Here is a 23,066-nt window from a genome sequence, read left to right as displayed (position 1 = left end):
GCTAGGCAACCAGGCCCTGGTTTGTCAAACTGCCTTCTCGGAGGCTGAAGACTCCCGCTTTCTTCCATTGGCAACAGTAAGCTCACGCAAAGTGGTTTTGGAAACGCCAACATCGCCCCGAAGAGTTTGGGATGAAGTAAATGCCGAATGACTGCAGAAACGGAAGCGAAGAGTCAATTTCATCAGGTGAGACACCTCATTCCAGGCACGGTCAACCCGTTCGATAGTGGAAAGTCATCAGCAACTCGAAACACTGAAACGGCCTTGCCAAATGACATTGATGCTTTGGAAAATAACTATCCACATCACGCTGTGCTTCTTCGAAGGTCATGTTTTTAGGAAAGACAAGTGAGAATCCGTTCGAGACCAGAAGACTGAGCTTACAGGAGTCCTTGTCAAGATCCCTATTCGAGACTGCAACGAGCTTACAAGTCCTGTATACAAGACGAAACAACCGGCATATGCGATCACTCATCCGCCGAATGCCTCATTCCAGCCCTTGACAAGCATGAAGCATGTTGTCCTATGCTTGAAGTCAGCCTCGAATAGAACTGACATGATCTCTTGACAGAAACACGGGTCCTTTCTGGGCTACCGGCGGCCATCAACACTGACATTGAAGCTGATTAACCCGATCACTCCCGGACCAGCCATACTCGAGCGGTTCCCAGCACCCCCTGTTCCGGCCCTGAAATCTTTTGATGTATTGAATCGAACGTTGCAGCACTAACATCGGACCTTTCTCATGTTGTGGCGAATTTCAATGTCTTCTCGGTCGTTGGGCCACAAGACGATGCATCTTACTTGCAGTCAATGCCAAGAAGGCTGCAGACGCCTGGCGCCAGGCACAATCAGGAGCCTTGCCTAACTGTGGTGTCTTGGTGCCTCCATGCACCTAGGTGCCATGCAGCATTAGATAAGGTGTCTTATGCTGACCGACTGGTATTGTCTCGTGGGTGCTGTCAACGGGACTCTATGGCTATTGAGTTAGGAAGGTAACAGGCTGGAAGCTGGGCATTACTCATGTGAGGGTGGCCTAAGTCAGCATCTACGAATCATCTCTCGCAACGTGCCATTGTCAGATTATTCACCATCCGCGAACTGAAGGCCATACCTCATCACTTATACAGTGGGCTGGGATCCCCACCTACGCCAGAAGATGACGGCCCAGCTCTGTGGAGAAATATGCAGGTCCTAATCAACTCGATGTGGATCTAGGAGCTGTAAATCATTGATGCTGCTCATTTCGTTGCAAATGGAGATCGGTCAGGTCACAACATTCCAAGGGTGCTGAAGAGGTCTCGACCGAGGAGTGAGCTCTGCAGATACGGTAAGTCCATTGTGCAGCCTGATTCAGGAATATGGGAATATCAGGGTAGTTCTCATTTTAGTGCAAGGCTCGCTCATGACAATTGTTAGGAATCTCCTTTCTTGCCCTCCTTGCGAGGCCACAGTTTCATAGGGCCGGGCGAGGCCAGTGAGGCGAAGTGGGTTTAAGCCTCCGCCACTTGTCTTGGAGAGCTGGATGCTAATCTTGTGCGGCAATGCCTCGCCGCACCATCTATGCTAGCAGCATGGAGTGTGATACTCGTATGCTTCAACTACTTACACTTCGTAGTATGAAGTCTCGTCTCTTGCTGAGCTGGAATTTAACCAGAGAGTGTCCTCCCATTCATCTTTCAAAGGTAGATTGCCCATCGCTGGGACTCCCACAGTCTCTAGAATCCTCTGATGACCAAGATTACATACTACGGGTACCAGTTTGCCCGCCTATGGGTGCCATGGGTGGCCCAAGAGGCTGATGCGGCACTAACCCACCCCAGAGTAAGGCTCATCATGGCTGATCCTCCTCCACAACCATCCTGCTTCGTATGAGATCCTTGTTCTGTGAAACCAAAATAGCAAATATGCCATCGGATCCCTGTCTCGGGCTTCTTGTTGTCAAACTCGTCAAACTCGTCAAAGGCCTTGTCCTGAACGTGTCCCGCCTCACACCCTCTGCCATCCACCTACTCGATCTCGTTCGATTAAAGTCGCTCTCTGAGGTTTAGTGCCTGTCTTGAATTTAAAGCTCGTTCAACAACATTCGGGTTTGTCCTTCCCCGTTGGCAGCCCACAAGTAGTACGTTCCGTTGCTTTTAAGGCATCTTTGATGACATTGTATATAGACTTCTTTGGTCCATCTTTCGCTTTTTTCTCAAGGCTCAGCATTTCGATCGTTCTTTCCCACAAAAGTCTCAAGTCGAGACGTACTTTCTTTTCGTCTCGAACTTGATCGTCTTGCATCTTTCGTTTTGCTCCGATTGAAGCAAGTTGCATAATCACTAATTGGTATCTCACTGCCCAACATGACCAAAGCTTTTCTATCTTATCTTCCTTTGGCGCTGTCGGCTGTCGTATCACTGGTACAAGCTGCACCCAGTCCAAAGCCGTGGGGTCCTACTCATCACTGGCCCAACATCGATGACTGGACGAACAACCACTTTCCTGAAAAGTACCAACAATGTACCGACGACAATATCAAGATCCGAGTCGACTTCGATTCCATGGCTCCTCAAGAGCGCAAAGCCTACACCGACGCCATCAAGTGCTTGATGACCAAACCATCCCAGCTTGATCAAACCCTCTACCCTGCTGCGATCAACCGCTACTTCGACTACGCTGTCATTCACACCAACTTGACCCAACAAGTCCACATCTCAGCCTACTTTTTGACATGGCACCGATACTACCTCCATCTTTTTGAACAAGACTTGAAAGACTCGTGTGGATATACTGGCGCTTTTCCTTACTGGAATTGGCCGGCTACTGCGGACAATCTTCGTGGCAGCGCAGTCTTCGATGGTTCCGATTACTCCATGTCGGGTGACGGTCTCTATACCAACAACGACCCCGTTGTTCTCGCCCCACAGTTCCAACTTCCTCACGGCTCAGGGGGCGGTTGTGTCACCACGGGTCCCTTCGCCAATATGCAGATCACAATGCAACCAATCTCGATTGACAACCTCGTCCAGGGCCTACCATTACCTGCAAATGCGTTTGCTCTCAATCAATCATGCTTGACGCGCGACCTCAACACGTACGCTGCTCAACGATACTGCAATACGTCTGCGCTTTACGAGGCCCTTGACACCACTGACATCGCCGTCTTCACCGAACAGATCAATGGTGTGATTGGCTCACAGGAGCTGGGTTTGCATTCAGGTGCTCACTTTACTGTGGGGTCGCCAGGCTCAAACATTTTCGTGTCGGTACAAGATCCAATCTGGTGGCCGTTGCACACATTCCTTGACAACCTGTACACCTCGTGGCAAGCTCGTCACCCCGACATTGCAAACGCGGTTTACGGCACACTGACCGCTAACAACGCACCACCGAGCGCTAATGGTACCCTTGACACGCCGCAGCCGGGTTGGGGTTATTTCGACCCGAATACTTACACGATCGGAGAGCTCATGAGCACCACTTCCGGGCCATTCTGCTACAAATATGATGTTTCGTTGTAAATTAACAACAAACATGCATTCAGATCCGGCGGTGGAATTCCAAGGGTCGTTATTTCGATGTCACAGATCTGGCGCAGATGGTGACTGTACGAGTACTATGTCGTGGGATGACGGCAACTCTGCACATTGCAGAAAGCGTTGACCGGGTGCATTAGCGATGGCCTGGTTCGGCCTCATGCATGCAGACCAGCGTCAACGTTTGCTTGCTGTTCTATTACTACTATTCATGACTTTACGATAGTATTGGAGGCGTGATTATTCACACTAATCAATGCATTTACCCCTGTGCAGCATCTGATTTCTCATTTCTCTTGCTTATCCTCTTGTGAATAACTTTTGCTAGCGTCGAAGGCATCACGAGTCAGCATTGCGAAGGGTAGCCATGGAGTCCGTAGCACCGGGTTGTCAGGAGTCAAGTGCTTATCTCACACTTGCATGAGCGCCAACCTTGCTGCAGGAATTCATGACCCTTAAGGCCTCCCAGCGGCATGATGGGACTGGAGAATGGCTGGCTGGCAGTTGCAGGGGACTTGACCTTCATCGGAAAGGCGGGCCTTGATTGCATTCTGAACAGCGGTTTTAGTCTTACGTTGGAAATGAGGCAAAACAGCACGTTGTTCTCGACGGGAACCCGATAGATGCAAGGAGCTTTGCTAACGGAAAAGCCGATATGGTAGGTTTTCCTTTTCTTTTTTTCCGTTACATAGTCGCTACCTAGGCTTTCCTTTCGCGTTCATGTTCATGTTCATATTCATTTCTTTTTCTTCTTCGTCTTGTCGTCCACAATCACCCAGCGCTTGTCGACACCTCTTCTTCCTAGTTCCTTCTCGACCACATCTCTCTGATCACCCTGGACCAGAATCTCCATCATCCCTGGCTTGCCGCCGACATGTTGACCGACACTTGCACTACCCGCACATTTCTTCTGCAGTTCTGGGCCGAGGATCTGCGGATTTATGCCGAACACTTCGAGCCCGGAGATCTTTGTGGCCACTTTGGTCCCCGATCGCTTTTCGAGAACGATGCTCACATGCGGTGGTGGGCCGGATCTCGGTTTCAAAGCCGGATCGGGATTGTCCGGGTCGTAGGTCTGAGTATTTCGTAGCAGAAGCCAGTGCGGTAAACAGAGATGTGAGTCCTCAAGCACGCGTTTCAGAAGTGCATCCCGGGCTATCTCTCCTGCAGCAAGCGCCCGTGTGTCGCTGGCCGAGGGATTGGAGGAGAGGACGTTGTTGGCAATGAAAGGGTCAAGTTTGACATAGCGTGGAGAGGAAGTATCTGTTGTTATTTCGGGATTGTTTTCAATGTACTTCTTCAGGAAACCGGAGATCTGCGAGGACGTGTAAAATGTCGTTTTGGAGGGAATGAGATCCGGCACGAGTTTGCCAGAAGCCCGGTAGACCGTTTGTATGCTGAGCTTTTGGCCCAGTGATGGATCAGCACCGCCATTAGCTGGTGGCTGAGCGCCGTCATTCATAACACTCGTATGCTGAAGCTTCGGTTTAGGGAGTTTGTATGGTGTGAAGCTGCGGATCTTTTCGTCATCGAAGTCAATGTCCAGAATGACCGTCTCGCCGCCATTCCTGTCCTTGGATTTAACCAATAGTGTCTTGTCCAAATATTTGATGAACTTTTTGGTGTTCTTCCATGATGTCTTCTTGATCGTGTAATGCTGATTTGGAAAGCGTAGATGAGGCTGTACCATATTCGCTATCAGAAATGAAGGCTGGATGGGAAAATCGATCCCGTAGTGCGGAGGTTCACCTTCCTGTTTCGCGTTGTGCACGGCGTAAATGAAGGCTTGGAGAAAGGCTTCGTCGACTTCTGCGGTGGTTGGCTCTTGCTCGGGCTCTTCTTCGGCCCCGTGGTCTTCCATCGACCCATTAGCCGCATTCTGGCCAATTTGGTCAGCAACAGTTGTAGGATCCAGGGCAACACCTCCGTCCTCTTGGGCATCCTCATCCTCATCGAGATTCAGGTCCGCCACACCCTCTTCGGCGCCTTTGATCTCCAGCTCCCAGTCTTCGATCCTGTCTGGTGCAGCTCTTCCGCCACTGCCAGTGTGACTCCAGTTCCAGATCTCATCGCCTTCCCAATGGACTCCTTCGACCGCGGCACCCTTGGCTCCCTGTACTCGACCCAAGCTGGATATATCGATCTTGCATGTTCCCACCCAAACCGGTACACTGGGTCTTTCCAATGCAGCAACAGCCACAACCGCTCCTGGTTTCGCGGCTTCTGGCCATGGTGGTCCACCGAAAAGACCTGGAGTCATCAAATCTGCGCCCGTTCGAAGTTTCTCAACCACGAAATCTGGCGTGTGTAAGAGCGGTACTAAGCCTGGATTGTGCCATAGTGTGTATACAGTAGGATATAATCTTGAGTCTTTGCCATACTGTATCCATAATATCCTCTCTTCTTGTCCTGGGTAGGCACCAACATACACCGTCCCTGTCACCAAGGTGGCGTTGGCACCGGCATGAGTCGTGAATCGAGCAGAGAGACACGTCTCGGGGACGAGAGATGTTCGGATCGATGAGAGGGCTGGAGTAGGATTGCTCGAAGCGGTGGCTGCCTTGACTTCCTCGGAGGGGGCAGAAGGATCGATTTCTGCTAACGTCGGAACATGCACTTTGTAGTCTGCGATGATCTGGTCGGCTAGTTTTCGACGATCCGAGGATCTCAGAGGAGACAGGTTCTTGATCTGGGGCTTCTTCTTGAACATCTTCGTTTGGTTTTGACCTGCGAACGGGGCGGAGTGGTACTGCAATTCAATGACGGAAAAAAGAAGGCGGTTTCAAGTAGTCCGTGGGCGTCAATAACGTGCTGAGATGCAGTGAAATCTGGCTCCTGCCTGCAGGTATGCCGAGGAACCAAAAGCGATACAATTAACGCAGACGAAGCCGAACGCTGTGGTGGAATGATTGACGAGAGTGAAAGAGTAAGAGTACCTTAATTAATGGTGTGCCTCGATGGACGAGGCCGCACATGTAACAGAAAACTACGTCATTTCAATTTAAATCCTTGAAGGACTTACCGGTACCTTAGGTAGTCCTCTGACTAGACCGCCAGAAGTTGGGTATTCCACAGTGTTCCCATTCTACCAATCAACACTTCTTCATGCTCAGGCATTGCACCGCCGTATTTAGACACTTGGCCGCAAATCTCGGTTCAAGCAGCGTACAGACCTCTCCTGTTCAGCTGTGCGTCCTTCCACCAATTATCAGCATTGGGAGGTATGCCCGGCAAGGGTATGTGCTCTCTCAACTCCCGCTTCTTCGCTTGATCGATGCCTTGCTCCTGGTTTCTCGGAGCCATAGCCTTGTCGACATTGAGTTGTTCCCAACCGGTCAACGAGCCCATCAGTTTGGGTGGTCCTAACGGCAAGTCGTGGCCCTTGTCGACTTCCCAAAAGTGATACAATTTGCCATACAAGCCGACGACTTCTTCCATTGCCTTGGTCTCGAGCTCATCCCAAGCGTCCTTGCGGTGCCGATGTGATTCTGGGTATGGGAGAACGAGCATGCCTGATTTGACTTCAAATTCATGGGAGTGCCCTAGGTGATACAGGTCAGTGTCTCGTGGCAAAGGATCGTGCCATACTAGCAAGGCAACAATGGTAGTTCAGGGGACGTGAAAGAGAAAAACTGACAGTATTTTTGTTCTTCCGGATCAAGTTGTTCATATTTCTCCTTTGGAATCATGAACTCGACACCAATGAGGCGAGCATCTGGCTTGCACGAGTCGTAGATCAAGCATTGTCGAAGATCTGATCCAGAAATCAGTCTGCTTTTCTTGTCTGCATGTACACGGCCTAGGCGCTCACCTTTTCTCACATGAGAGCAGAAATGATGTGCACTCACGGTCCTCACCTCACCCCGACGCGCTTCATCCGTGTAGATATGGAGAGCGTGCAGGTACTCGCAGATGTTGTGAAGCGGTTTCATTTCAGGCTGGGTTGTTGTTCCAACATGTGTCTGAATCCCAAGATACAAAAGCCATGACTTCAACCAAGCCGAAGGACTGAATTTGAGCAGCCTCGCAGCGACGGTCGATATGGCTGGAGCTGTCACCTGATTTTGACTCATATTGCACTCAATCCGCTTGGTAAGTGATGTTCCTGCTGAGCGACTGTCGAGGTCTCAACGATGAGAGCAGCAAACAGATATTGTCGCCACGAAAATATCACGATTGTTCGGTGATTATGAGCCTTGTTCGGGGTGTGATGTCATGTTTGGTTGGCGCGTGTTTCATCATCACCTTCGGGTGCAACTGCAGCATTTCCTGGTCATATCTGGCGGACAGTGAATCCGGGGCTTTAACTGGTGTGATTTTGTAGTCCTCGTCACTCACTGTAGTCTCAGACGTATCTTTATAAGCAGCATGGTACCGAAATCGTGGCGACGCCAAATATTTGCATCCGGATACAATTCCCGCCGCGGTATCCGCAAGGCTCACAAGGCTGAACATTCGGTTCCCCGCATCTGCACGGCGCAAGGCTGAAGAGAACGAGGGGTTTGACATGCTGCTCGGCTGGTATATTGACTTCCCTCGGTTGATGTCCCCCTCATGTTCGTCGAGATCGGAGCCATGGCATCCACCTTCTCCATCGTTAGAAGAAAGTGTAATATCCTTCGGCCCTCAGTCCGATGGCCAGAGCCCTTCTCGACCCGACGACATAAATACGGGCGATTCCTACGACAACTCATGTCCATGATCTCCACTTCTACCATCACCTCTCTAACCCCCAACCCCCCAAATTCTCAAGTACAACACCCCCAGTGGTCGTCAATATGCCCGGTCGCCTCGAAGGCAAAACCGCCATCGTCACCGGCGGCGGCAGTGGCTTTGGCGCCGGTATCGCCAAAAAGTTCCGCCAGGAAGGCGCCAACGTCCTCATCTGCGACCTCTCCACGGAGAATGGGACAAAAGTCGCGTCCTCTTTAGGCGCCGAGTTCATCACCGCCAACGTGACCAAACGCTCCGACTGGGAGGCCGCGCTGAAAAAGTGCATCGACACCTGGGGTGGGCTGGACATTGTGATCAACAACGCGGGAGCATGCTACCCCAACAAGCCCACCGAGCAGGTCACGGACGACGAATTCGACTTGTGCTACAACGTCAACGTCAAGAGCGTGTACCTCTCGAGCAGTGTACTCTTGCCGTATTTCCTCGAGAACAACAGGCCGGGCTGCTTTGTCCAGATCGCATCGACCGCTGGCATCCGTCCGCGCCCCGGGCTGACATGGTACAACTCGAGTAAGGCCGCGTGCAGCAATGCGACCAAGACGATGGCCGTGGAGTATGCGCCCAAGAAGATTCGGTTCAATGCCGTTTGCCCCGTTGTTGGTAGTACTGGAATGTAAGCCATCCTATGCTCCTCTACCTGTCAGTTTCGCGTCCGAGGGATACCTTGCTGATAATGTTGATCGTTCAGGACGCATCTCTTCCTCGGAAAGCCGAACACAGAGGAGAACATGAAGGCCTTTACCGCAGTCGTGCCGATGGGACGTGGGACCACGCCGGCGGATGTTGCCAACGCGTGCTGTTATCTTGCTAGTGATGAAGCCGAGTTTATCACAGGCGTGAATCTAGAGGTTGATGGTGGTAGATGCGTCTAGCCTCAAGTTTCCGGATGAGGTTTGGGCTTTCGGAAAAGTTGAGGGCCTTAGATCAAAACAGGGGACCAATACTAGGATTATTTAGCCTGATCGGCCGCGTACTGAAAATCTTCATGTGATTCTGTTTGCACGTTCGTTCACCACCTATCTCTTTTCTACCTCATTCCTCGCTTCTGCCGAATGGGCTCCTATTGGAAAGTAGGATGGAGCCAATGTGAGATCTACGCAGCTCCTACATTCTTGACAGCGACAGCATCGCAGGCTACCATCAAGGCCATCCCCATAAGCCCCCACTCACATAGCTGCTAGTCCGCGAGCCCTGCGTAACTCTTCCACGTCATTTGGGAACCTCCTCGACATGCGTCATGGTCGAGGTCTTGATTGCATCGGTTCCCATGGCGCCCGCAATACGTCTCTACTCCGCCTCAATTGCCTCGACTGGTCTCTGCTTTTGTTTTGCTGGCTTGTTGGATATAGCGATGATCGTTGAGTTACCAGAGTCCTTGTCGAAGTAGTCGTCGAGGTCTTCGAGGGTGCGGTTGGCAGTCTGTAGGTGGAGTCAGCGTCATGGCGCGATACCCAGTATGATGTACCTTACCTCTGGGTATAAGAAGTACACAACAGGAATGAACGCGAGATTAAAGCAGGCAAAGACTGAGGTTGAGGTGTCGTCAGTGATTTGTTCCCACGGGAAATAAGGGGCAGCCACTCACTGATATAAAACCTGTATGTGATGTTTTTGATTCCGACGGGAGTAAATTGCGTGCAGACGAAGCCAAACAGCCAATTGGTAGCTGTGGCAGCGGCGGTACCTGTCGAGATAAGTATGCTTCCTCCAAAATCTGTGTTGGTCTTTCTCACCTGGTACACGACCTTGAAGTGAGTTGATTTCTGCTTGGTAGACCTAGGGCACCATTCCCCAGCTAAAGCCAAAGACGGCGTAATAGAAGAAAAGAAAGGTTATCGCCACTGCTCCCCACTTTGACAGGTCAGTCATACAATGATAAAAAGCTATTCAAAAAAGACGACTCGCATTCGCTTACCTGGGACGGGGCATGAGACAGGAGAGCCACGGATATAGCAACCATGACATAGGCAAAGAATTGAAAGAAAGCTCCATTCATCATTAGAGACCTCCTGCCAACTCGATCTATCAGCCAGAAAGCCATAGCGGATGAGATTGCATATGACGTTGCATTGCATCCGGTCAGAATTCGTGCCATGAGCTCTGACATGCCCAAAGCATTCTCAAGGATCGTTGGGAAATAATAATTCAAACCATTGATACCTCCCCACTGTTGCACAAGTTGTGTTAGAGACAGCCTGCTATAGTATTGACTCAATCATACCTGCATGAACTGGGTGCCACATCCTAGCAAAATCCTTTTGAGGTGGCCGGATCGATCTCTTTGGAGGATCACGTCCTTGAAGCTGAGCTGCGTCTTTCGCTCAAGGGCAAGGGCCCCTGAGATTGAAGCCAGTTCATTCAGAACGAGAGGGTCGCTGCGGTCGAGATTCGTACCCATATATCTTCGTAGGGCATCCTGGGCATCTTCAACGCGATCGCGTATCAGAAGCAACCGTGGAGAATCTGGCAAGAATTGGAGCATCACAACCATCACTATACAGGGAACAAGCTGTTCGCGTTGGTAAGACAGAATTTCTTGTGGCCCTTGGAAACTCACCTGAAGCGCAAGAGGTAATCGCCGTTGGAGACCATTGTCGAAGAAGGAACAACCGAGGGTGAGCCAGCTAGCAGCCATGTAGAAAATCACATTGTGCAAGACCACAATGACACAAAGCTTTCCTCGGCGATGGCTTCTCACAGACTCCGCCTGATAAACTCCACATGTGCTGCTTGTCATTCCTGTGTGATTTCAGCATCGTCCATTCTACTGTTTGAGCTTCTTACCATTACCAAAGCCTTTGATCACACGGCCAATGATGAACTGTGGAAAATGCCACGACAGAAATTGCAAGATCGCCCCAGTTGTACTCAGGGCTGCCCCTACACGTAGGGTGTTCTTGCGACCAAGTTAGTCTCCGAAGAAAGCTGCGAGAAGACACCCCACCAGATTTCCGAGCTTGAGGCTGTGTTAGATCTTCCCGCAATGGATAATGTCGATTCACTGACCGAGAAACAGCTTGCGGTGATGCCCTGGATGTTTGCATTTCGAGTCTGAGGGAACGTGTTCAGGAAGTCCTCGCCGATAAGGATACCTGATATAACACCCTTTCAATCGTTAGGATTGACAATATTTGTACGAAAGCGTATTTTCATACCTGATCGTAGCCATACCAAGCTTGGGCAGCCGCGTTGGCTGTTGTCAGCGCAACCTCAAGAGCTTTACCTTCAAGCATTGTCAAGAAATGTGATTATCAAGAGTGAATCAAGGCTAACGAGGTATCACTTCTGCAAAGAAGCAAGGTGTCAGACTCCACGACTTTCGCATAGAAGGATCTGCAGGATCTTATACCTCTTGCTACCTCCCGCAATCGGCAGGGAGATCGGTACCACAGTCTTGAAACTGAGAACGACGATGGCGTCGCTAGCTGGGGTCGAAAGATGGAGGTGGAGCCGAGGCAGCATCACGGAGACACGGGGCTGGCCACGAGGCTGCCGTATCTCGAAAGCACCGAGACAAGAATGATTGGCTTTGACATTGTGACCACGGGCCATGTAGCCATGAGCAGGAACATGTCAATCACTGCCATGCTTCCGGGTACGCGGCAGCAGGTCACCATGAAAAAGATTGAGTCAGCGGCCAGTGTTGAGATGTGACGTTGACTTTGGTGGAAAAGGGCAGCTTGCCGTGAAGGGTGATTGGTATCGGCGGGCAGCCCTGACTTGACCCAGTCGTAACGGCTCATGGCCCGAACAAGACCGAACTCGCTCGTCGAAAAGCATCGTCCCCTCCTTTACTGCTTTCTCCAGAACGACATCTCCAACACTGCGCAGCCGGGCGGTACTCATTCGACGACGGCTTTATCGAGCGCGACACGGCCCTGCGAATCCACTTCATTGCTGAGGTACGGTAGCTCCATTACAACATGTGTGTGACGATCTAGCCCAGTTATCTCGTGCCGCTGTTCAACGTACTCGCGGACAGGGAGAAGCTATGGGGAACAATGGCCTCATGCACAGTCCTCTCACTTGATGGCCCGTACTGGTTGTTGCTAACTACTACTTGACGGGCCGTGTTCTTCCCTCTCCTGGCGCGGAGGGGTTCATTCTCTACTGTTTCTCCTGTTCAATGCCATGATGGACAAGCCGTCTCACGACTCAGCTCATCGCACACGGAGCAAGACTGTGTACGTCGAATTCTAGAGCTCGCTGACACCATTGACCAATTACAGATGCCAATCGTGTCGCCAGAGGAAGGTTGCCTGTAGCCGAGAATTTCCTCGCTGTGGATTCTGCTTGAGGAACAACATCGAGTGCCAGTATGTCACTAGCCAGAAACGGCCTGGTCTACGGGCAGGGTTTGTCTCGCTGTTGGAACAACGGATAAGTGAGCATTCCATAACCACCAATGAAGCATGGCTGACCTGGCAGTTGACCTGGAGAGCCGGGTAAAGGATTTGGAGGCCGAGAAAGAAAGTCTGAATCCCCAACTTCTCATTCGAAGTTGCTACTGACACGACAAGGACTCCTTCTCAACAGCCATTGACAATTGCTGAGTCCCCTGAGGCGTCGCTGGACCGAAGTTTTGATCGTTTCAATCCCTCTGCAACATCCACCAGCCCTAACAGCAATGCCAGTGTGGCGTCTACAGTCTTCAAGCCTCTATCGCCAACCGTTCTCAACGAACTATGCAATACTTGGTTTGAGAAGTACCATCCATGGTTCCCTATCCTGCACCAGCCTTCCCTGTTGGAAGCCTTGCAGACCTATCCAGCCATCGATACTTCCACTCACCAACTGGTAATCAAGGCTATTGTAGCTGTGACCGTGCTGTACTGCAGAACGGCTCCGTCAACGCCATCGCAAAGTCAACAATGGTCAGGAACATTACGAGACAGAGTCATCATGGATGCCATGAAACAAGTATCTCTACAGTCTGTCCAGGCACTGCTTGTTTTGAGTAATCTCGACTACGGCGGTGGTCAAGCCCATCAATTCTGGAATTTGATGGCTCTGTGCAAAAGGTGCGTTCGAGTTGAACGGCGTACTTGCCCACTCCCGTGGCTAACTGACAGACCTAGGATGAATACTTCCTTGGGCATGCGAGACTTGGTGACCAACCAAGGTGACAATTTCAACAAGCTCTCCACTGTGCCTCCTAGGATGCTCCCTCTGCCGGACACCATCATCGATCGAGAAGAACGTATTCGTGCGTACGGGATGACAGAGATCTTGGACGGCGCAAGCACACTGGGTGTTGCTTGGAATCTGGGAATATCACCTCCTGAGGGTACCGCAATATTGCCCTGCAGTGACTCGATTTGGAAGTTCCCACAGCACATTATCAGTGTATGGTCCTTTGGTGACTTCCACTTTTCATCAGCATTCTCCCTCTGCATCATTCTTGTTGCAAGTGAGCTGTGCCATGTCCACCGCTTCTTGCAGAAGTCGGTCGACACCCGTGTACACGACCAGCGTCTGAAATGGCAGCAAGAATCTCAGCAGCTCGATGAACGACTGACGGCGTGGCGGGGAGAATTTGTGGCTGCCGTCTGCCTGATCAATGCCGAGTATGTTCAGGAAGAGAGGGCCGAGTTTGACCCCAATATCGTGCTGACCAACTGTATCTTGGACACGTAAGTATGGCATCCAGACATTGGAATTGCGTTTTTGACCATGTCAGAGCTGTCATTGCACTCTTCCAGCGTCTGGCGCCATCACCAATAGGTATTGACAACTACTACGAGGCAGTAAGTCGTCTGAGGAATTGGAGTGAGGTTCCGCTGTCTGACAGAACTATAGTGGCCGTATGCAACGAATCGATGTCTCTATGCCTGCGACGATATGACAGCAAAGATTCGGCAAGTGCGTGACAAAGAGCTGGAGAATAGCAGTCCTCACCTCATATACTCTATGTTTGTCGCAGCGAGATTCTACCTAGGTGGGTAAGCAACTCGTAACCAGAGACGCAAGCTAACAAAGTGCTGTGAAGTCTATGCCAAAACAGTGGCAGCAGATATACCCCGGAATTTGCACCTGTTGGCGTATGCTTTGAGGATCTGCGGAGAGCGTTGGGTGCTTGCGAGACGATATGAGACTGTGATTCGGACAGCAGTCGCAGAGCACCATATGCCTATTGGCGTTATGTCTTCTCTGCCAGTTCAATTCTTTGATCTGCAATATTCGACGCTCGACATTGACGAAGCGTTGCGAATATGGGTGGCTAACATAATGCCCAGCGGAGCTTCGGGTCCAGGGATGGGCGCGTCGGGTGAGCTGAACGGCGTTTCGTAGCTATTCGAGACGCTTGAACCGCGCGATTATGCATTGACTGCAGCTCAATGGACAAGAACAGTTCCAATCTCAGGGCAATAACACACACCGAAGACACATGCTACCATACAGACGTCCAGCCTAATCGCAAGTAACCAAGCGATCCGGTAGAGTCGGTCAGATGAGCCCTAGTTCCCTGGAGAATACATCCAAAAACAGAGCTCTGAAGACTCGTCTGATGCCGGGCTTGTTTGCCCGCAGAAAGTCATACTTCGATGCACGATCCACACCAGCAGCCATACCAGTAGTATGCCGAATGGTCGACGGAAGTCCATGGCCCGTTCGCGGATACGAGTATGAAAGCTCGCGGGCCATGGCGCCGCCGACAACTTAGTCCCACAGCATCCTGTAGGTCGATCGATTGGAGATGGCCCAACTCATCCCACTCCTTTCTGTTGGCGGACACGTGTTGACATCGTTTCGTGTTGACATCGTTGCCGCATATCGTTCACTCCATTGTCCCTCGCCTTATCGGCGTCGGATTCTTCGGCCTACCTTACCATCAATGACGGTTGAATATGTCGTTTGCCGGTTGGGCGAGGTACATGGACTGGAATACTTGGCGAGTCAGCGCAATTTGGAAATGCATCCGCACAACATCATCTGAGTACATGATGTACCAGTTTAAAAGGCATTTCATATCGTACCCTCTTCCTGAGCACCGAAAATCTTCTCCCTCTCGCCTGTGTCCATTCATTTGGCCATTGCTTCGGTCACTAGCAGTCTCTTATTGCCCATTCCTAAGTCAACAATATGCTGGTCGCTCAACCCCAGGCCCATGATGTCTCTTTGCACCTCTTTCAACAAACCCGAACCAAAAGTCACAGTCAAGGAGACGCTCTCTGTTAGGGATATTGCACAACAATGGCTTGACAAGTTCGCATCTGCACTCTCCAAGAACGACCTCACCCAACTCCCATCGCTCATTCACACTGAATCCTGGTGGCGAGACCACCTCGTCCTAGAGTGGGACTTCCATACCCTCCACACCCTCCCAACGATCACATCCTTCTTGCAAGGCCGGCTAGCGAAATGTCAGTTGTCCAACTTTAAGCTCGCCGAGTCTAGCCAATTTGCTTCTTCGTTATCGACTCCGATCGAAGGACTCGAATGGATCGAGAGTATATTCTCCTTTAAGACCGAAATCGGCCGAGGCAAGGGTATAATCCGGCTCGTTCAGGGCGAGGACGGCGTGTACATAGGCTATATGCTACACACATCGTTGCAGGAGTTGAAGGGATTCGAAGAGGTCTCGGGCGCCAGAAGACCTCACGGCGGCAACAACTCCTTGGCCGGAGGCGTCAAGTCAGGCAACTGGTTCGAACGGCGACAAAAAGCCGTAGAATTTGAAGACGAGCAGCCCAAAGTCCTCATCATAGGCGCAGGTGAGCTTTCTTGAACCCCAGATCCTTGCAGCCCATGTGATGTGGAGACGTCTCTCTGACTTACAAAATTTCCCAACTCTTGCTAGGCCACGCCGGGTTGAACATGGCAGCTCGCCTTCAATCACTCCGTATGACGAGCCTTGTCATCGACAAGAATGCTCGCATCGGCGACAACTGGCGCTCTCGCTATCGGACCCTTGTCACTCACGATCCGGTCCAATACACGCATATGTGTGGCCTTCCCTTCCCAAGCACATGGCCTCTTTTCACACCCAAGGACAAACTGGGCGATTGGTTCGAGGCGTACGCCTCACTCATGGAGCTGAACGTCTGGACGAGCACGAAGGTCGGATCCGTTGACTTCTCCGACAGCGAGAAGAAGTGGACAGTCACCGTCTCGCACCCGGCAAGGGGCAAGAGAACATTGACGTCGAGTTACCTGGTCTTCTGCACTGGCCACGCCGGCGAGCCCAAGATCCCGAGCTTCCCTGGCCAACAAACATTCAAAGGCACAGTGTACCACGGGAGCCAGCACCAAGACGCTACCCAGAACACCGGGTCAGTGGCTGGGAAGCGCGTAGTTGTCGTCGGCACCGGTAACTCTGGCCACGACATCGCTCAGAACTACTTTGAAGCAGGAGCAGCTGAGGTCACCATGCTCCAGCGTCGGGGTACATATGTCATCCAAGCCTCGAAAGGGCTCTTCATGCTTCACGAGGGCCTGTACGACGAAACCCGCCCACCGATCGAGGATGCAGACGTGTACGGGCAGAGTCTGCCGATCCCGGTCCAGTTCGCGCTCAACTTCGGACTCACCCAGCAGATCAAAGAAGCCGAAAAGGACAACATCGAAGGTCTGGAAAAGGCAGGGTTCAAGCTTGACTTTGGCCATGACGGCTCGGGCATCTATCGCAAATATGTCACCCGTGGTGGTGGCTACTATATCGACGTCGGAGCTAGTCAGCTCATCATCGACCGGAAGATCAAAGTGGTCCAGTCACCCGAAGGCATCCAGGGCTTCGAAGAGCACAATCTCATTCTGGGTGATGGGAGGAAGTTGCCGGCCGATATTGTTGTGCTTGCAACGGGGTATGACAACATGCGAACGACAGCAAGGAAGGTCCTAGGGGACAAGATTGCCGACCGTGCGAAAGACGTCTGGGACCTGGATGAGGAGGGAGAGGTTAACGCTGTAAGTCAGACTTCCAGCCTCGCCTAAAGTCATGGTTCCTCTTAGAACGGCATGAATGCACGAAGCTAATGGTTTTTGCCTTCAGATTTGGCGCCCCTGCGGCAATCCTCGCTTATGGTTCATGGGCGGAAGTCTGGCCTTGTGTCGGATCTATTCGCGCTTCGTGGCGCTGCAGATCAAAGCGATCGAAGAAGGGTTGGCGGACGGATAGTCGTGCTTTCTTACAAGCCTGGAAAATGCAGGACCGAATTGGCGGCATATGCGACCATGAACATGATGGCGGTGAGTAGATTTGAAGATAAGGATACAGGTTCTTCAAATATAGGGAGGTGCGCTCACTCACCTTCGGATAAAGGCTTCTGGCTCATATGATTTTATGCCGCCTGTTGTCAGCCACCACCTCGACGCACTAGAAGCATCGCGTTAGCTGCTCTCCAACGGCCACCTTCCCACTGGACTCCTCCGAGGAAAAGTGTATATGACCAGTGTTTGACCTCGAGCACAATGAATTTTTGTAGATATCACTAACCTTCTACATCCAGAGCATCAAGGTCTGCCATATTCCATTCGGACATGGGGAATGCTTCGATGTCTCCTGCAGAAATCCGCTGAACACATACCTCCTTGCCCACGAAATATGATGGTCGCTCAGAGACCAAATCCGTGGCTGACTGATTGTCATTCGACCGACTCAAATCAGTGAAGGTTGGGACTGTCACTGGAACAACCAGAAGAGTACCTTGCAGGAAGGCCACCCAGCAGCTTGCACTAAGGCGTTTCAACAACAAGTCAACAACAAGAGTCTTGTTCACCAAGGTTTTGACGATTCCTGCAGATAGATCCGGAGAAAAATGATGATTTCTTGTCTAGATTGGGCTGGATGTTGAGGTCCTTGGTATGGTTACTGTCCCAACCAGAGTATGACAAGGAACAAGAGTATCACACCACGGGATGGTGAGCAGATGAAGTTGCAGCCGTCTTCGGTCTCCGGTCTCCGTGAAGCAAGTACCCAGATGTCAAATTGACGGCTGACATCTTTGGGAACCGTGAACCGAGAAATAATGATCTTCTTTCAATTTAGAATTTCTACCATTGTGCTGCCGCAATCGGTAGTCCGGGAATGAACCGGAAATAATCCAGAATCCGAGGCCAACCACAGCACGCTGGATGGACCTACTGTGTGTACTCGTAGCTTCGGGTACCTAGATTGCAGATGGACAAATCTGCACTGCATGTTCATGACTTTCTGCAGACACGTTACCTTGATTGGGCGGACCATTGATTGGCAGAATAGATGGAGCTCAACGCAGCCAACCTGGAGAAACACTCTCGTGGTCATCTTTTCGGCCAGCAGAAACCTTGACAACCCAAGAGCAGTGGTTGGGAGTACAGTAAGACCGAAATGCAGTCCGAAATGCTATCTGTTGCATAACACAGCAGTCGCGGATGGATGACGACCTCAACGGCTGGCCGGACCGCGATTCTTCTCCAATGACTGCTGATTTCCAAGATCCGGACATGCATTAGTCGGGACACAACGTCGCTGTCTCAAATTCTATACGATATTCCAGAATGGTGTTCGTGGCAATTGATTCGTTCAGTACAGTGTATGGCTGCAGACTATCAAATTGGCCGGGAAATTTCTGGGCCAGTCATTAGCATCACGGGCGTAGAGGGACTGATTCGCTTGCAATTGCTTGGTGCAATGGGCACCAAGAGATGCGTTCCAATGTGTGATTGTGTGACGTAGAAGGGACCAACAAGGCCATTCCGCTTTGAAGGCTGCAAATTGGCTCAGGACTCCGAAGCCAAAAAAAATCTGCATACACAGGAGGACTGCTGTGGACTGTTGTTGTGGGCGGAAGTTGATATTCCGATGCCGAAGACTGTGGTCTTTGCACGGTGGCCGACACATGCTTAAAAATGAGACCAACGTCAAGAGCCTGGGCTAATCGCATTCGAAGTGCAGGTACCCAGAGGTTGATCTTGACCAACTACAGTCGATCATGTCCACGATGATCGGCTCTTGTCGGAACTCTCCAGAAGATGTCATGCACCACCTCAAAGGTTGTGGAGTGGACCAGAGTGCACCTGCTGAGAATGGTCCGACCAGGTGAACGGAGAGGATATGTCTCTGAAAGCATTCACAATACCTCGTACAACAGTCCTCCGGTAAGAGGCGCGTGAAGGCTTTCGCCATACGGAGTACGGAGTACCATAAAGGCACTGCGACCAGATCCGATCACGCGTCCAAGGAGATTCTACCTTGGAAAATCTACCGTGGGACCACTCATGCAACTAGAGGTAGAAGCGAGGTTGGAATAAATGTCAATCCATGGTTGGCGTCCCTGCGGCATGCTCTACCATAGTAGTTACATTTTAGGCGAAGGAATCCTACAAGTATTTATATTGCAAGTGATGACAAAAGCAGAGCATCATGAAAGATGGCAGTCGTGGTCTTCACTTTTGGGATCATGATGGATCAAGGCCTCATGCAGGAACTGCGAGGGCCATACGGAGTAGGGCAGCCACGCACCTTGAGAAAGCATGTGGAAGCCAAAGCAAGTGGAAGTATAATTACGCGTGGATTATTCTTGATTCTTGATTCCTGGTACGTACGGAGTACTCGTACGAGTAACAGGTTCATTCAGGAGCTGCTGGTGATGTCCGGCTCTCAACGTCCGGCCTTTTGGCCTTCATACCCCGGACGGCATCCATGACGGTTTCCGAAGAGAAACGGGGCCTGAACTGGGTTCACTGGTCTGTGCATCTGCTAGCCTAGTGGCCCAACCGTTGGGTGGCCGTGTGGGTGACTGTGATCCTTCGTCTCAAGGCCGTGCAAGGCCTAACGAAGATGGGTGCCGACTTGCCGGCCGTCCCCGTCTCCAAGGTGCCGATCTCTTCCCACTGTGCGATTCATGTCCGAGACCTGCCTGCTTCAGAAATCTGGGAGTTCGGGTGCCGAGACCAGGCGCCCTGACGTTCCTCTGGCACGTTCTGGCCCTTACCGCACCTCCTATCGAAGTTAGCGCTGTCAACCTAGCCTACCATAGTAGTGAGCCCTGGCGCCCGGGGCCAGTCATTTCTTCTGCCGGAGCTTTGAGAAGTTCCCACTGCCGTGTCCTTGGGCCTGTCTGATGAACCGTCAACCACGTTGAAGGCTGTTTGGGATTATTGATGTGCCAGCCTGAAATGTTCCTCCTGTCACGCTTCCATTTTGGTTTCCATGCCCATCGTGATCACATATCGGACTTTTGTGCAACGCTCGACCGTTTTTCCAGTCCGGTATATGTTTGCAGTAAGAAAACGACGGCTTCTTGCCGTATTCAGGTAGTAGTGCAGAAGCTGTGACAGATCAGTGTCGAATTCCAAGCGATGGGCAGCCCGAGGTGCTACGTGTGTAACAAGCCTCTGGGGCTGTCTTTTAAACCCATGTCGAGGCATCCTCAGCATTGTTCTTGATATGGTGACCTGTCAGGTCTGTGCTTTGGTGTTCCGTCCTCTTGATGACCTGACGTTACGTATAATGCATCTTGCTTCCTCTTGTGTCCTCAGCTCAGTCGACGCACATGGCATGACAATTTCATTGCACGTGTTTGGGGGCTTCTCGCAGCTTTCGGCCATGGCCACCTCTGTCCATGAGAACGGGGGAGCAACTGCGTGTGCCGGTAAACCTCACCCTGTCGAACAAGCTTGATAGTGAATATCGAGCCGGATTAGCTTTAGAACCGGTAGTGTGATAACATGAGTAGACTCGCATTAGCGGCTTCAAGTGGACGTTTGCTGGAATTTGAGCTTGCAGACATGGGCGGGGATGATGGCCGCGAGGGTGTGGACATTTGACATCTGCAATGGCCCAAAGAGTCGATGGCGTCCATGCGCCCAGAGAAAGATGTTAAGCGAAGGGAGCGTGCACCACCGAAATCCTTGCTTGCAACTGGAAGCGAGTAAGGGCCTGCGCCAGTTGACAGGACCGCCTAAACTGAGAAGAGCAAGGGCTCGGAGCCAGATGAGCCCCTTGGTGGGTGGGAAGATCGAGGGGGCCACCCGACCACTGCAGCGCCTATGCAGTCAAATCCCAGCCGAGTTGCTCTTGTGTGCCACGCTTTGTCGCCACTTGGTTAGTTTCAGCGCCAGGCTAGGACAGTATGGGCATCGACTGTTGAGCTTGTTGTGGTACGGGCCCAGATGGTAGACTTAGGCGTGATCCGCAGATGGATGATGATGGCAACTGCTCGAGGGCCGGTGGGTACCAGTAGTACCAGTAGTTGGGAGTACGACCCAGTTTCGCCTGGAGTCTGGCTGCGTGGGTGCGGCCTCGATCAATCTCATCGACCTTCTCCTCTTTCTCTCACCACCGTTGCACCCATCTTCCCTTTTCCCTCGACTGCACTGTTGCTTCCCTCATTGTTGAGGGTTTGCTCTGTATGGGGTTCTTGAATTGTCACATCAACTTCTCTTTCACTTGGTCGTGCCTTTAGCTGTGGCCCCGTGTGGTGTTCCTTTGTGGCGGTATCGGCGGGTCTGGATTTGAGTCTAACACCGCAGATCGCTTTTGTCCTTCGGTTCTACCATTCTGCGACAAAGACGAGTTCCAACGGCTCGGTGTCCCTGAGACAGTCTCCGGATTTTACCTTTGCATGCGCATCAAGCATCGACACAGCTGCCTGACCTCGTCACGCTATCCTATCGTCATCTTGCCTCGATAGGAAAAACCATCCCGGAGTATCAACTAGCAAGAAGGCTGTCGGGAGTGCAGAGTGCGATACACCGACTCTGAGACCAACAAAAAGAAGCGTAGGGTGCGGAATTAGAACTCCTTGGGATAAACTTCGCCATTCTCTGGTTGCGCCGTTGAATTGCGAGAAACAAGACGACGACTTCTAGTCTCAACAAAGAAACGTGGGCTGGGGGAAAACGCCATTTGTCGGAAAAGGCATCTACGAGGCTGAAGAGTTATAATTTTGTCTTTGTCAGCCTCTGCAGTATAGGCTTCTGGGTGGAGGTCTCAAACATTGCATCAAAGGTTAGTGCATTTCCCAGTACTCACCACTTCGGATCGCTGTGGATGGCTCTTTCTGCAACAACTTGTCGAGTTACCAGATGGCAGGAAGATCTTGCCTTGAACTGACGGCATCGGTCGACCTATGAGGAGACTCTTGCTTTCAAGGACTCACTCTCCGCTGCCCAACCATGAGTCCGCCGATTCGGGCTGGCTTGATTTATCTTTCTCCCATCTCCCACATTATCTCTCCTTTTGTGCACTATGCTGCACCTGCATCACACCGCAATCATGACGCGACTGCCCGCGATAGGAGATCTTGTATTAACTGACACTATGGATAGCTCAAAAACAAGCCTGCCAGAGCCCTCTACCAATAAAGCCGAGTCGGAAGGAAGTCGGCTTCTTCCTAGTCTGAAGGACACCGTAGGATCGGCCTACAGCGCACAACGACCGCTACAACCCCAGCCAGACCCTTCTCACCCAGTTCCTGAGCTCTTCATCCCCGGTGTCTCGGTCCTCTACCTTGACGACCTGCCTATTCGAACATACACCGTCGGTGGTTTCCGGTACAACATGGCACAACCAAAAAATGAGACCAAGAGCGAGTTCTCTCGCAAGACCGTAGATGGTAGACAAATCACATATGCGCTGGAAGTGGTGCAGCAGCCCGAGAAAGCCAGAGCTTGCGGCTCAGGCGTTAAATGTGAGTTCTGTCTCCACATCCAATGGACCACTTTTCTGACCCTTCCCTTCAGCGACGCAGGACCGCCGACCTGTCGACCCACCACCAGTTGTCCGATTGAGAGTGTTCAGTGGCAACGTGGACATCACTTCCGTCTACGATGCGACGTTCATGCTTTATGCGAGCTTGGAAGTTGCTTGACCGATAGCTGCTGGCA

The 23,066-nt window shown here is 51.5% G+C and overlaps 8 protein-coding genes across 8 annotated transcripts; 5 read left to right on the top strand and 3 right to left on the bottom strand.

Annotated features, from left to right (window-relative positions):
• The first annotated feature begins 2,119 nt into the window (after positions 1–2,119).
• Positions 2,120–3,796, top strand: PV05_02519 (uncharacterized protein). Its single transcript, XM_013463095.1, has one exon. The coding sequence runs from the start codon at positions 2,349–2,351 to the stop codon at positions 3,504–3,506; it is 1,158 nt and encodes a 385-aa protein (XP_013318549.1). The 5' UTR covers positions 2,120–2,348; the 3' UTR covers positions 3,507–3,796.
• Positions 3,797–4,151: 355 nt separating this feature from the next.
• On the bottom strand, positions 4,152–6,436 carry PV05_02518 (uncharacterized protein). Its single transcript, XM_013463094.1, has one exon. It carries the CDS (start codon positions 6,229–6,231, stop codon positions 4,258–4,260), a length of 1,974 nt encoding a protein of 657 aa, XP_013318548.1. The 5' UTR covers positions 6,232–6,436; the 3' UTR covers positions 4,152–4,257.
• A 42-nt stretch (positions 6,437–6,478) lies between these two features.
• On the bottom strand, positions 6,479–7,853 carry PV05_02517 (uncharacterized protein). Its single transcript, XM_013463093.1, has 3 exons — positions 7,333–7,853; positions 7,159–7,275; positions 6,479–7,063 (listed from the first exon to the last, which is right to left on the bottom strand). Exons 1-3 carry the CDS (start codon positions 7,592–7,594, stop codon positions 6,678–6,680), a joined length of 765 nt encoding a protein of 254 aa, XP_013318547.1. The 5' UTR covers positions 7,595–7,853; the 3' UTR covers positions 6,479–6,677.
• Positions 7,854–8,152: 299 nt separating this feature from the next.
• Positions 8,153–9,255, top strand: PV05_02516 (uncharacterized protein). The gene is made up of 2 exons (XM_013463092.1): positions 8,153–8,868; positions 8,944–9,255. Exons 1-2 carry the CDS (start codon positions 8,300–8,302, stop codon positions 9,125–9,127), a joined length of 753 nt encoding a protein of 250 aa, XP_013318546.1. The 5' UTR covers positions 8,153–8,299; the 3' UTR covers positions 9,128–9,255.
• Positions 9,256–9,542: 287 nt separating this feature from the next.
• PV05_02515 (uncharacterized protein) lies at positions 9,543–11,488 on the bottom strand (the record flags this gene model as incomplete). The annotated part of the gene is made up of 9 exons (XM_013463091.1): positions 9,543–9,674; positions 9,726–9,781; positions 9,841–9,939; positions 9,989–10,031; positions 10,171–10,422; positions 10,477–10,994; positions 11,040–11,151; positions 11,262–11,360; positions 11,411–11,488. The coding sequence occupies 9 exons, from the start codon at positions 11,486–11,488 to the stop codon at positions 9,543–9,545; spliced, it is 1,389 nt and encodes a 462-aa protein (XP_013318545.1).
• Positions 11,489–13,157: 1,669 nt separating this feature from the next.
• On the top strand, positions 13,158–14,546 carry PV05_02514 (uncharacterized protein; the record flags this gene model as incomplete). The annotated part of the gene is made up of 5 exons (XM_013463090.1): positions 13,158–13,276; positions 13,334–13,888; positions 13,936–14,002; positions 14,055–14,193; positions 14,245–14,546. 5 exons carry the CDS (start codon positions 13,158–13,160, stop codon positions 14,544–14,546), a joined length of 1,182 nt encoding a protein of 393 aa, XP_013318544.1.
• A 699-nt stretch (positions 14,547–15,245) lies between these two features.
• Positions 15,246–17,373, top strand: PV05_02513 (uncharacterized protein; the record flags this gene model as incomplete). Its single annotated transcript, XM_013463089.1, has 3 exons — positions 15,246–15,970; positions 16,057–17,162; positions 17,248–17,373. Exons 1-3 carry the CDS (start codon positions 15,364–15,366, stop codon positions 17,371–17,373), a joined length of 1,839 nt encoding a protein of 612 aa, XP_013318543.1. The 5' UTR covers positions 15,246–15,363.
• Positions 17,374–22,500: 5,127 nt separating this feature from the next.
• On the top strand, positions 22,501–23,050 carry PV05_02512 (uncharacterized protein; the record flags this gene model as incomplete). Its single annotated transcript, XM_013463088.1, has 2 exons — positions 22,501–22,870; positions 22,923–23,050. 2 exons carry the CDS (start codon positions 22,501–22,503, stop codon positions 23,048–23,050), a joined length of 498 nt encoding a protein of 165 aa, XP_013318542.1.
• Positions 23,051–23,066: the final 16 nt, after the last annotated feature.

This window comes from Exophiala xenobiotica, assembly GCF_000835505.1.
Source record: "Exophiala xenobiotica strain CBS 118157 unplaced genomic scaffold supercont1.2, whole genome shotgun sequence".
Lineage (NCBI taxonomy): Eukaryota > Fungi > Ascomycota > Eurotiomycetes > Chaetothyriales > Herpotrichiellaceae > Exophiala > Exophiala xenobiotica.
This window is presented reverse-complemented; position numbering and strand designations above follow the sequence as displayed.

Excerpts from the sequence above, each read along its gene's own strand:
- PV05_02519 (XM_013463095.1), top strand. The coding sequence starts at position 2,349 with ATGACCAAAGCTTTTCTATCTTATCTTCCTTTGGCGCTGTCGGCTGTC.
- PV05_02518 (XM_013463094.1), bottom strand. The coding sequence starts at position 6,231 with ATGTTCAAGAAGAAGCCCCAGATCAAGAACCTGTCTCCTCTGAGATCC.
- PV05_02517 (XM_013463093.1), bottom strand. The coding sequence starts at position 7,594 with ATGAGTCAAAATCAGGTGACAGCTCCAGCCATATCGACCGTCGCTGCG. Across the intron at positions 7,276-7,332 it reads CTGCTCTCATGTGAGAAAAG|ATCTTCGACAATGCTTGATC; the intron begins GTGAGCGCCTAG and ends TTTCTGGATCAG. Across the intron at positions 7,064-7,158 it reads TCCGGAAGAACAAAAATACT|GGCACTCCCATGAATTTGAA; the intron begins GTCAGTTTTTCT and ends TGTATCACCTAG.
- PV05_02516 (XM_013463092.1), top strand. The coding sequence starts at position 8,300 with ATGCCCGGTCGCCTCGAAGGCAAAACCGCCATCGTCACCGGCGGCGGC. Across the intron at positions 8,869-8,943 it reads GTTGTTGGTAGTACTGGAAT|GACGCATCTCTTCCTCGGAA; the intron begins GTAAGCCATCCT and ends TTGATCGTTCAG.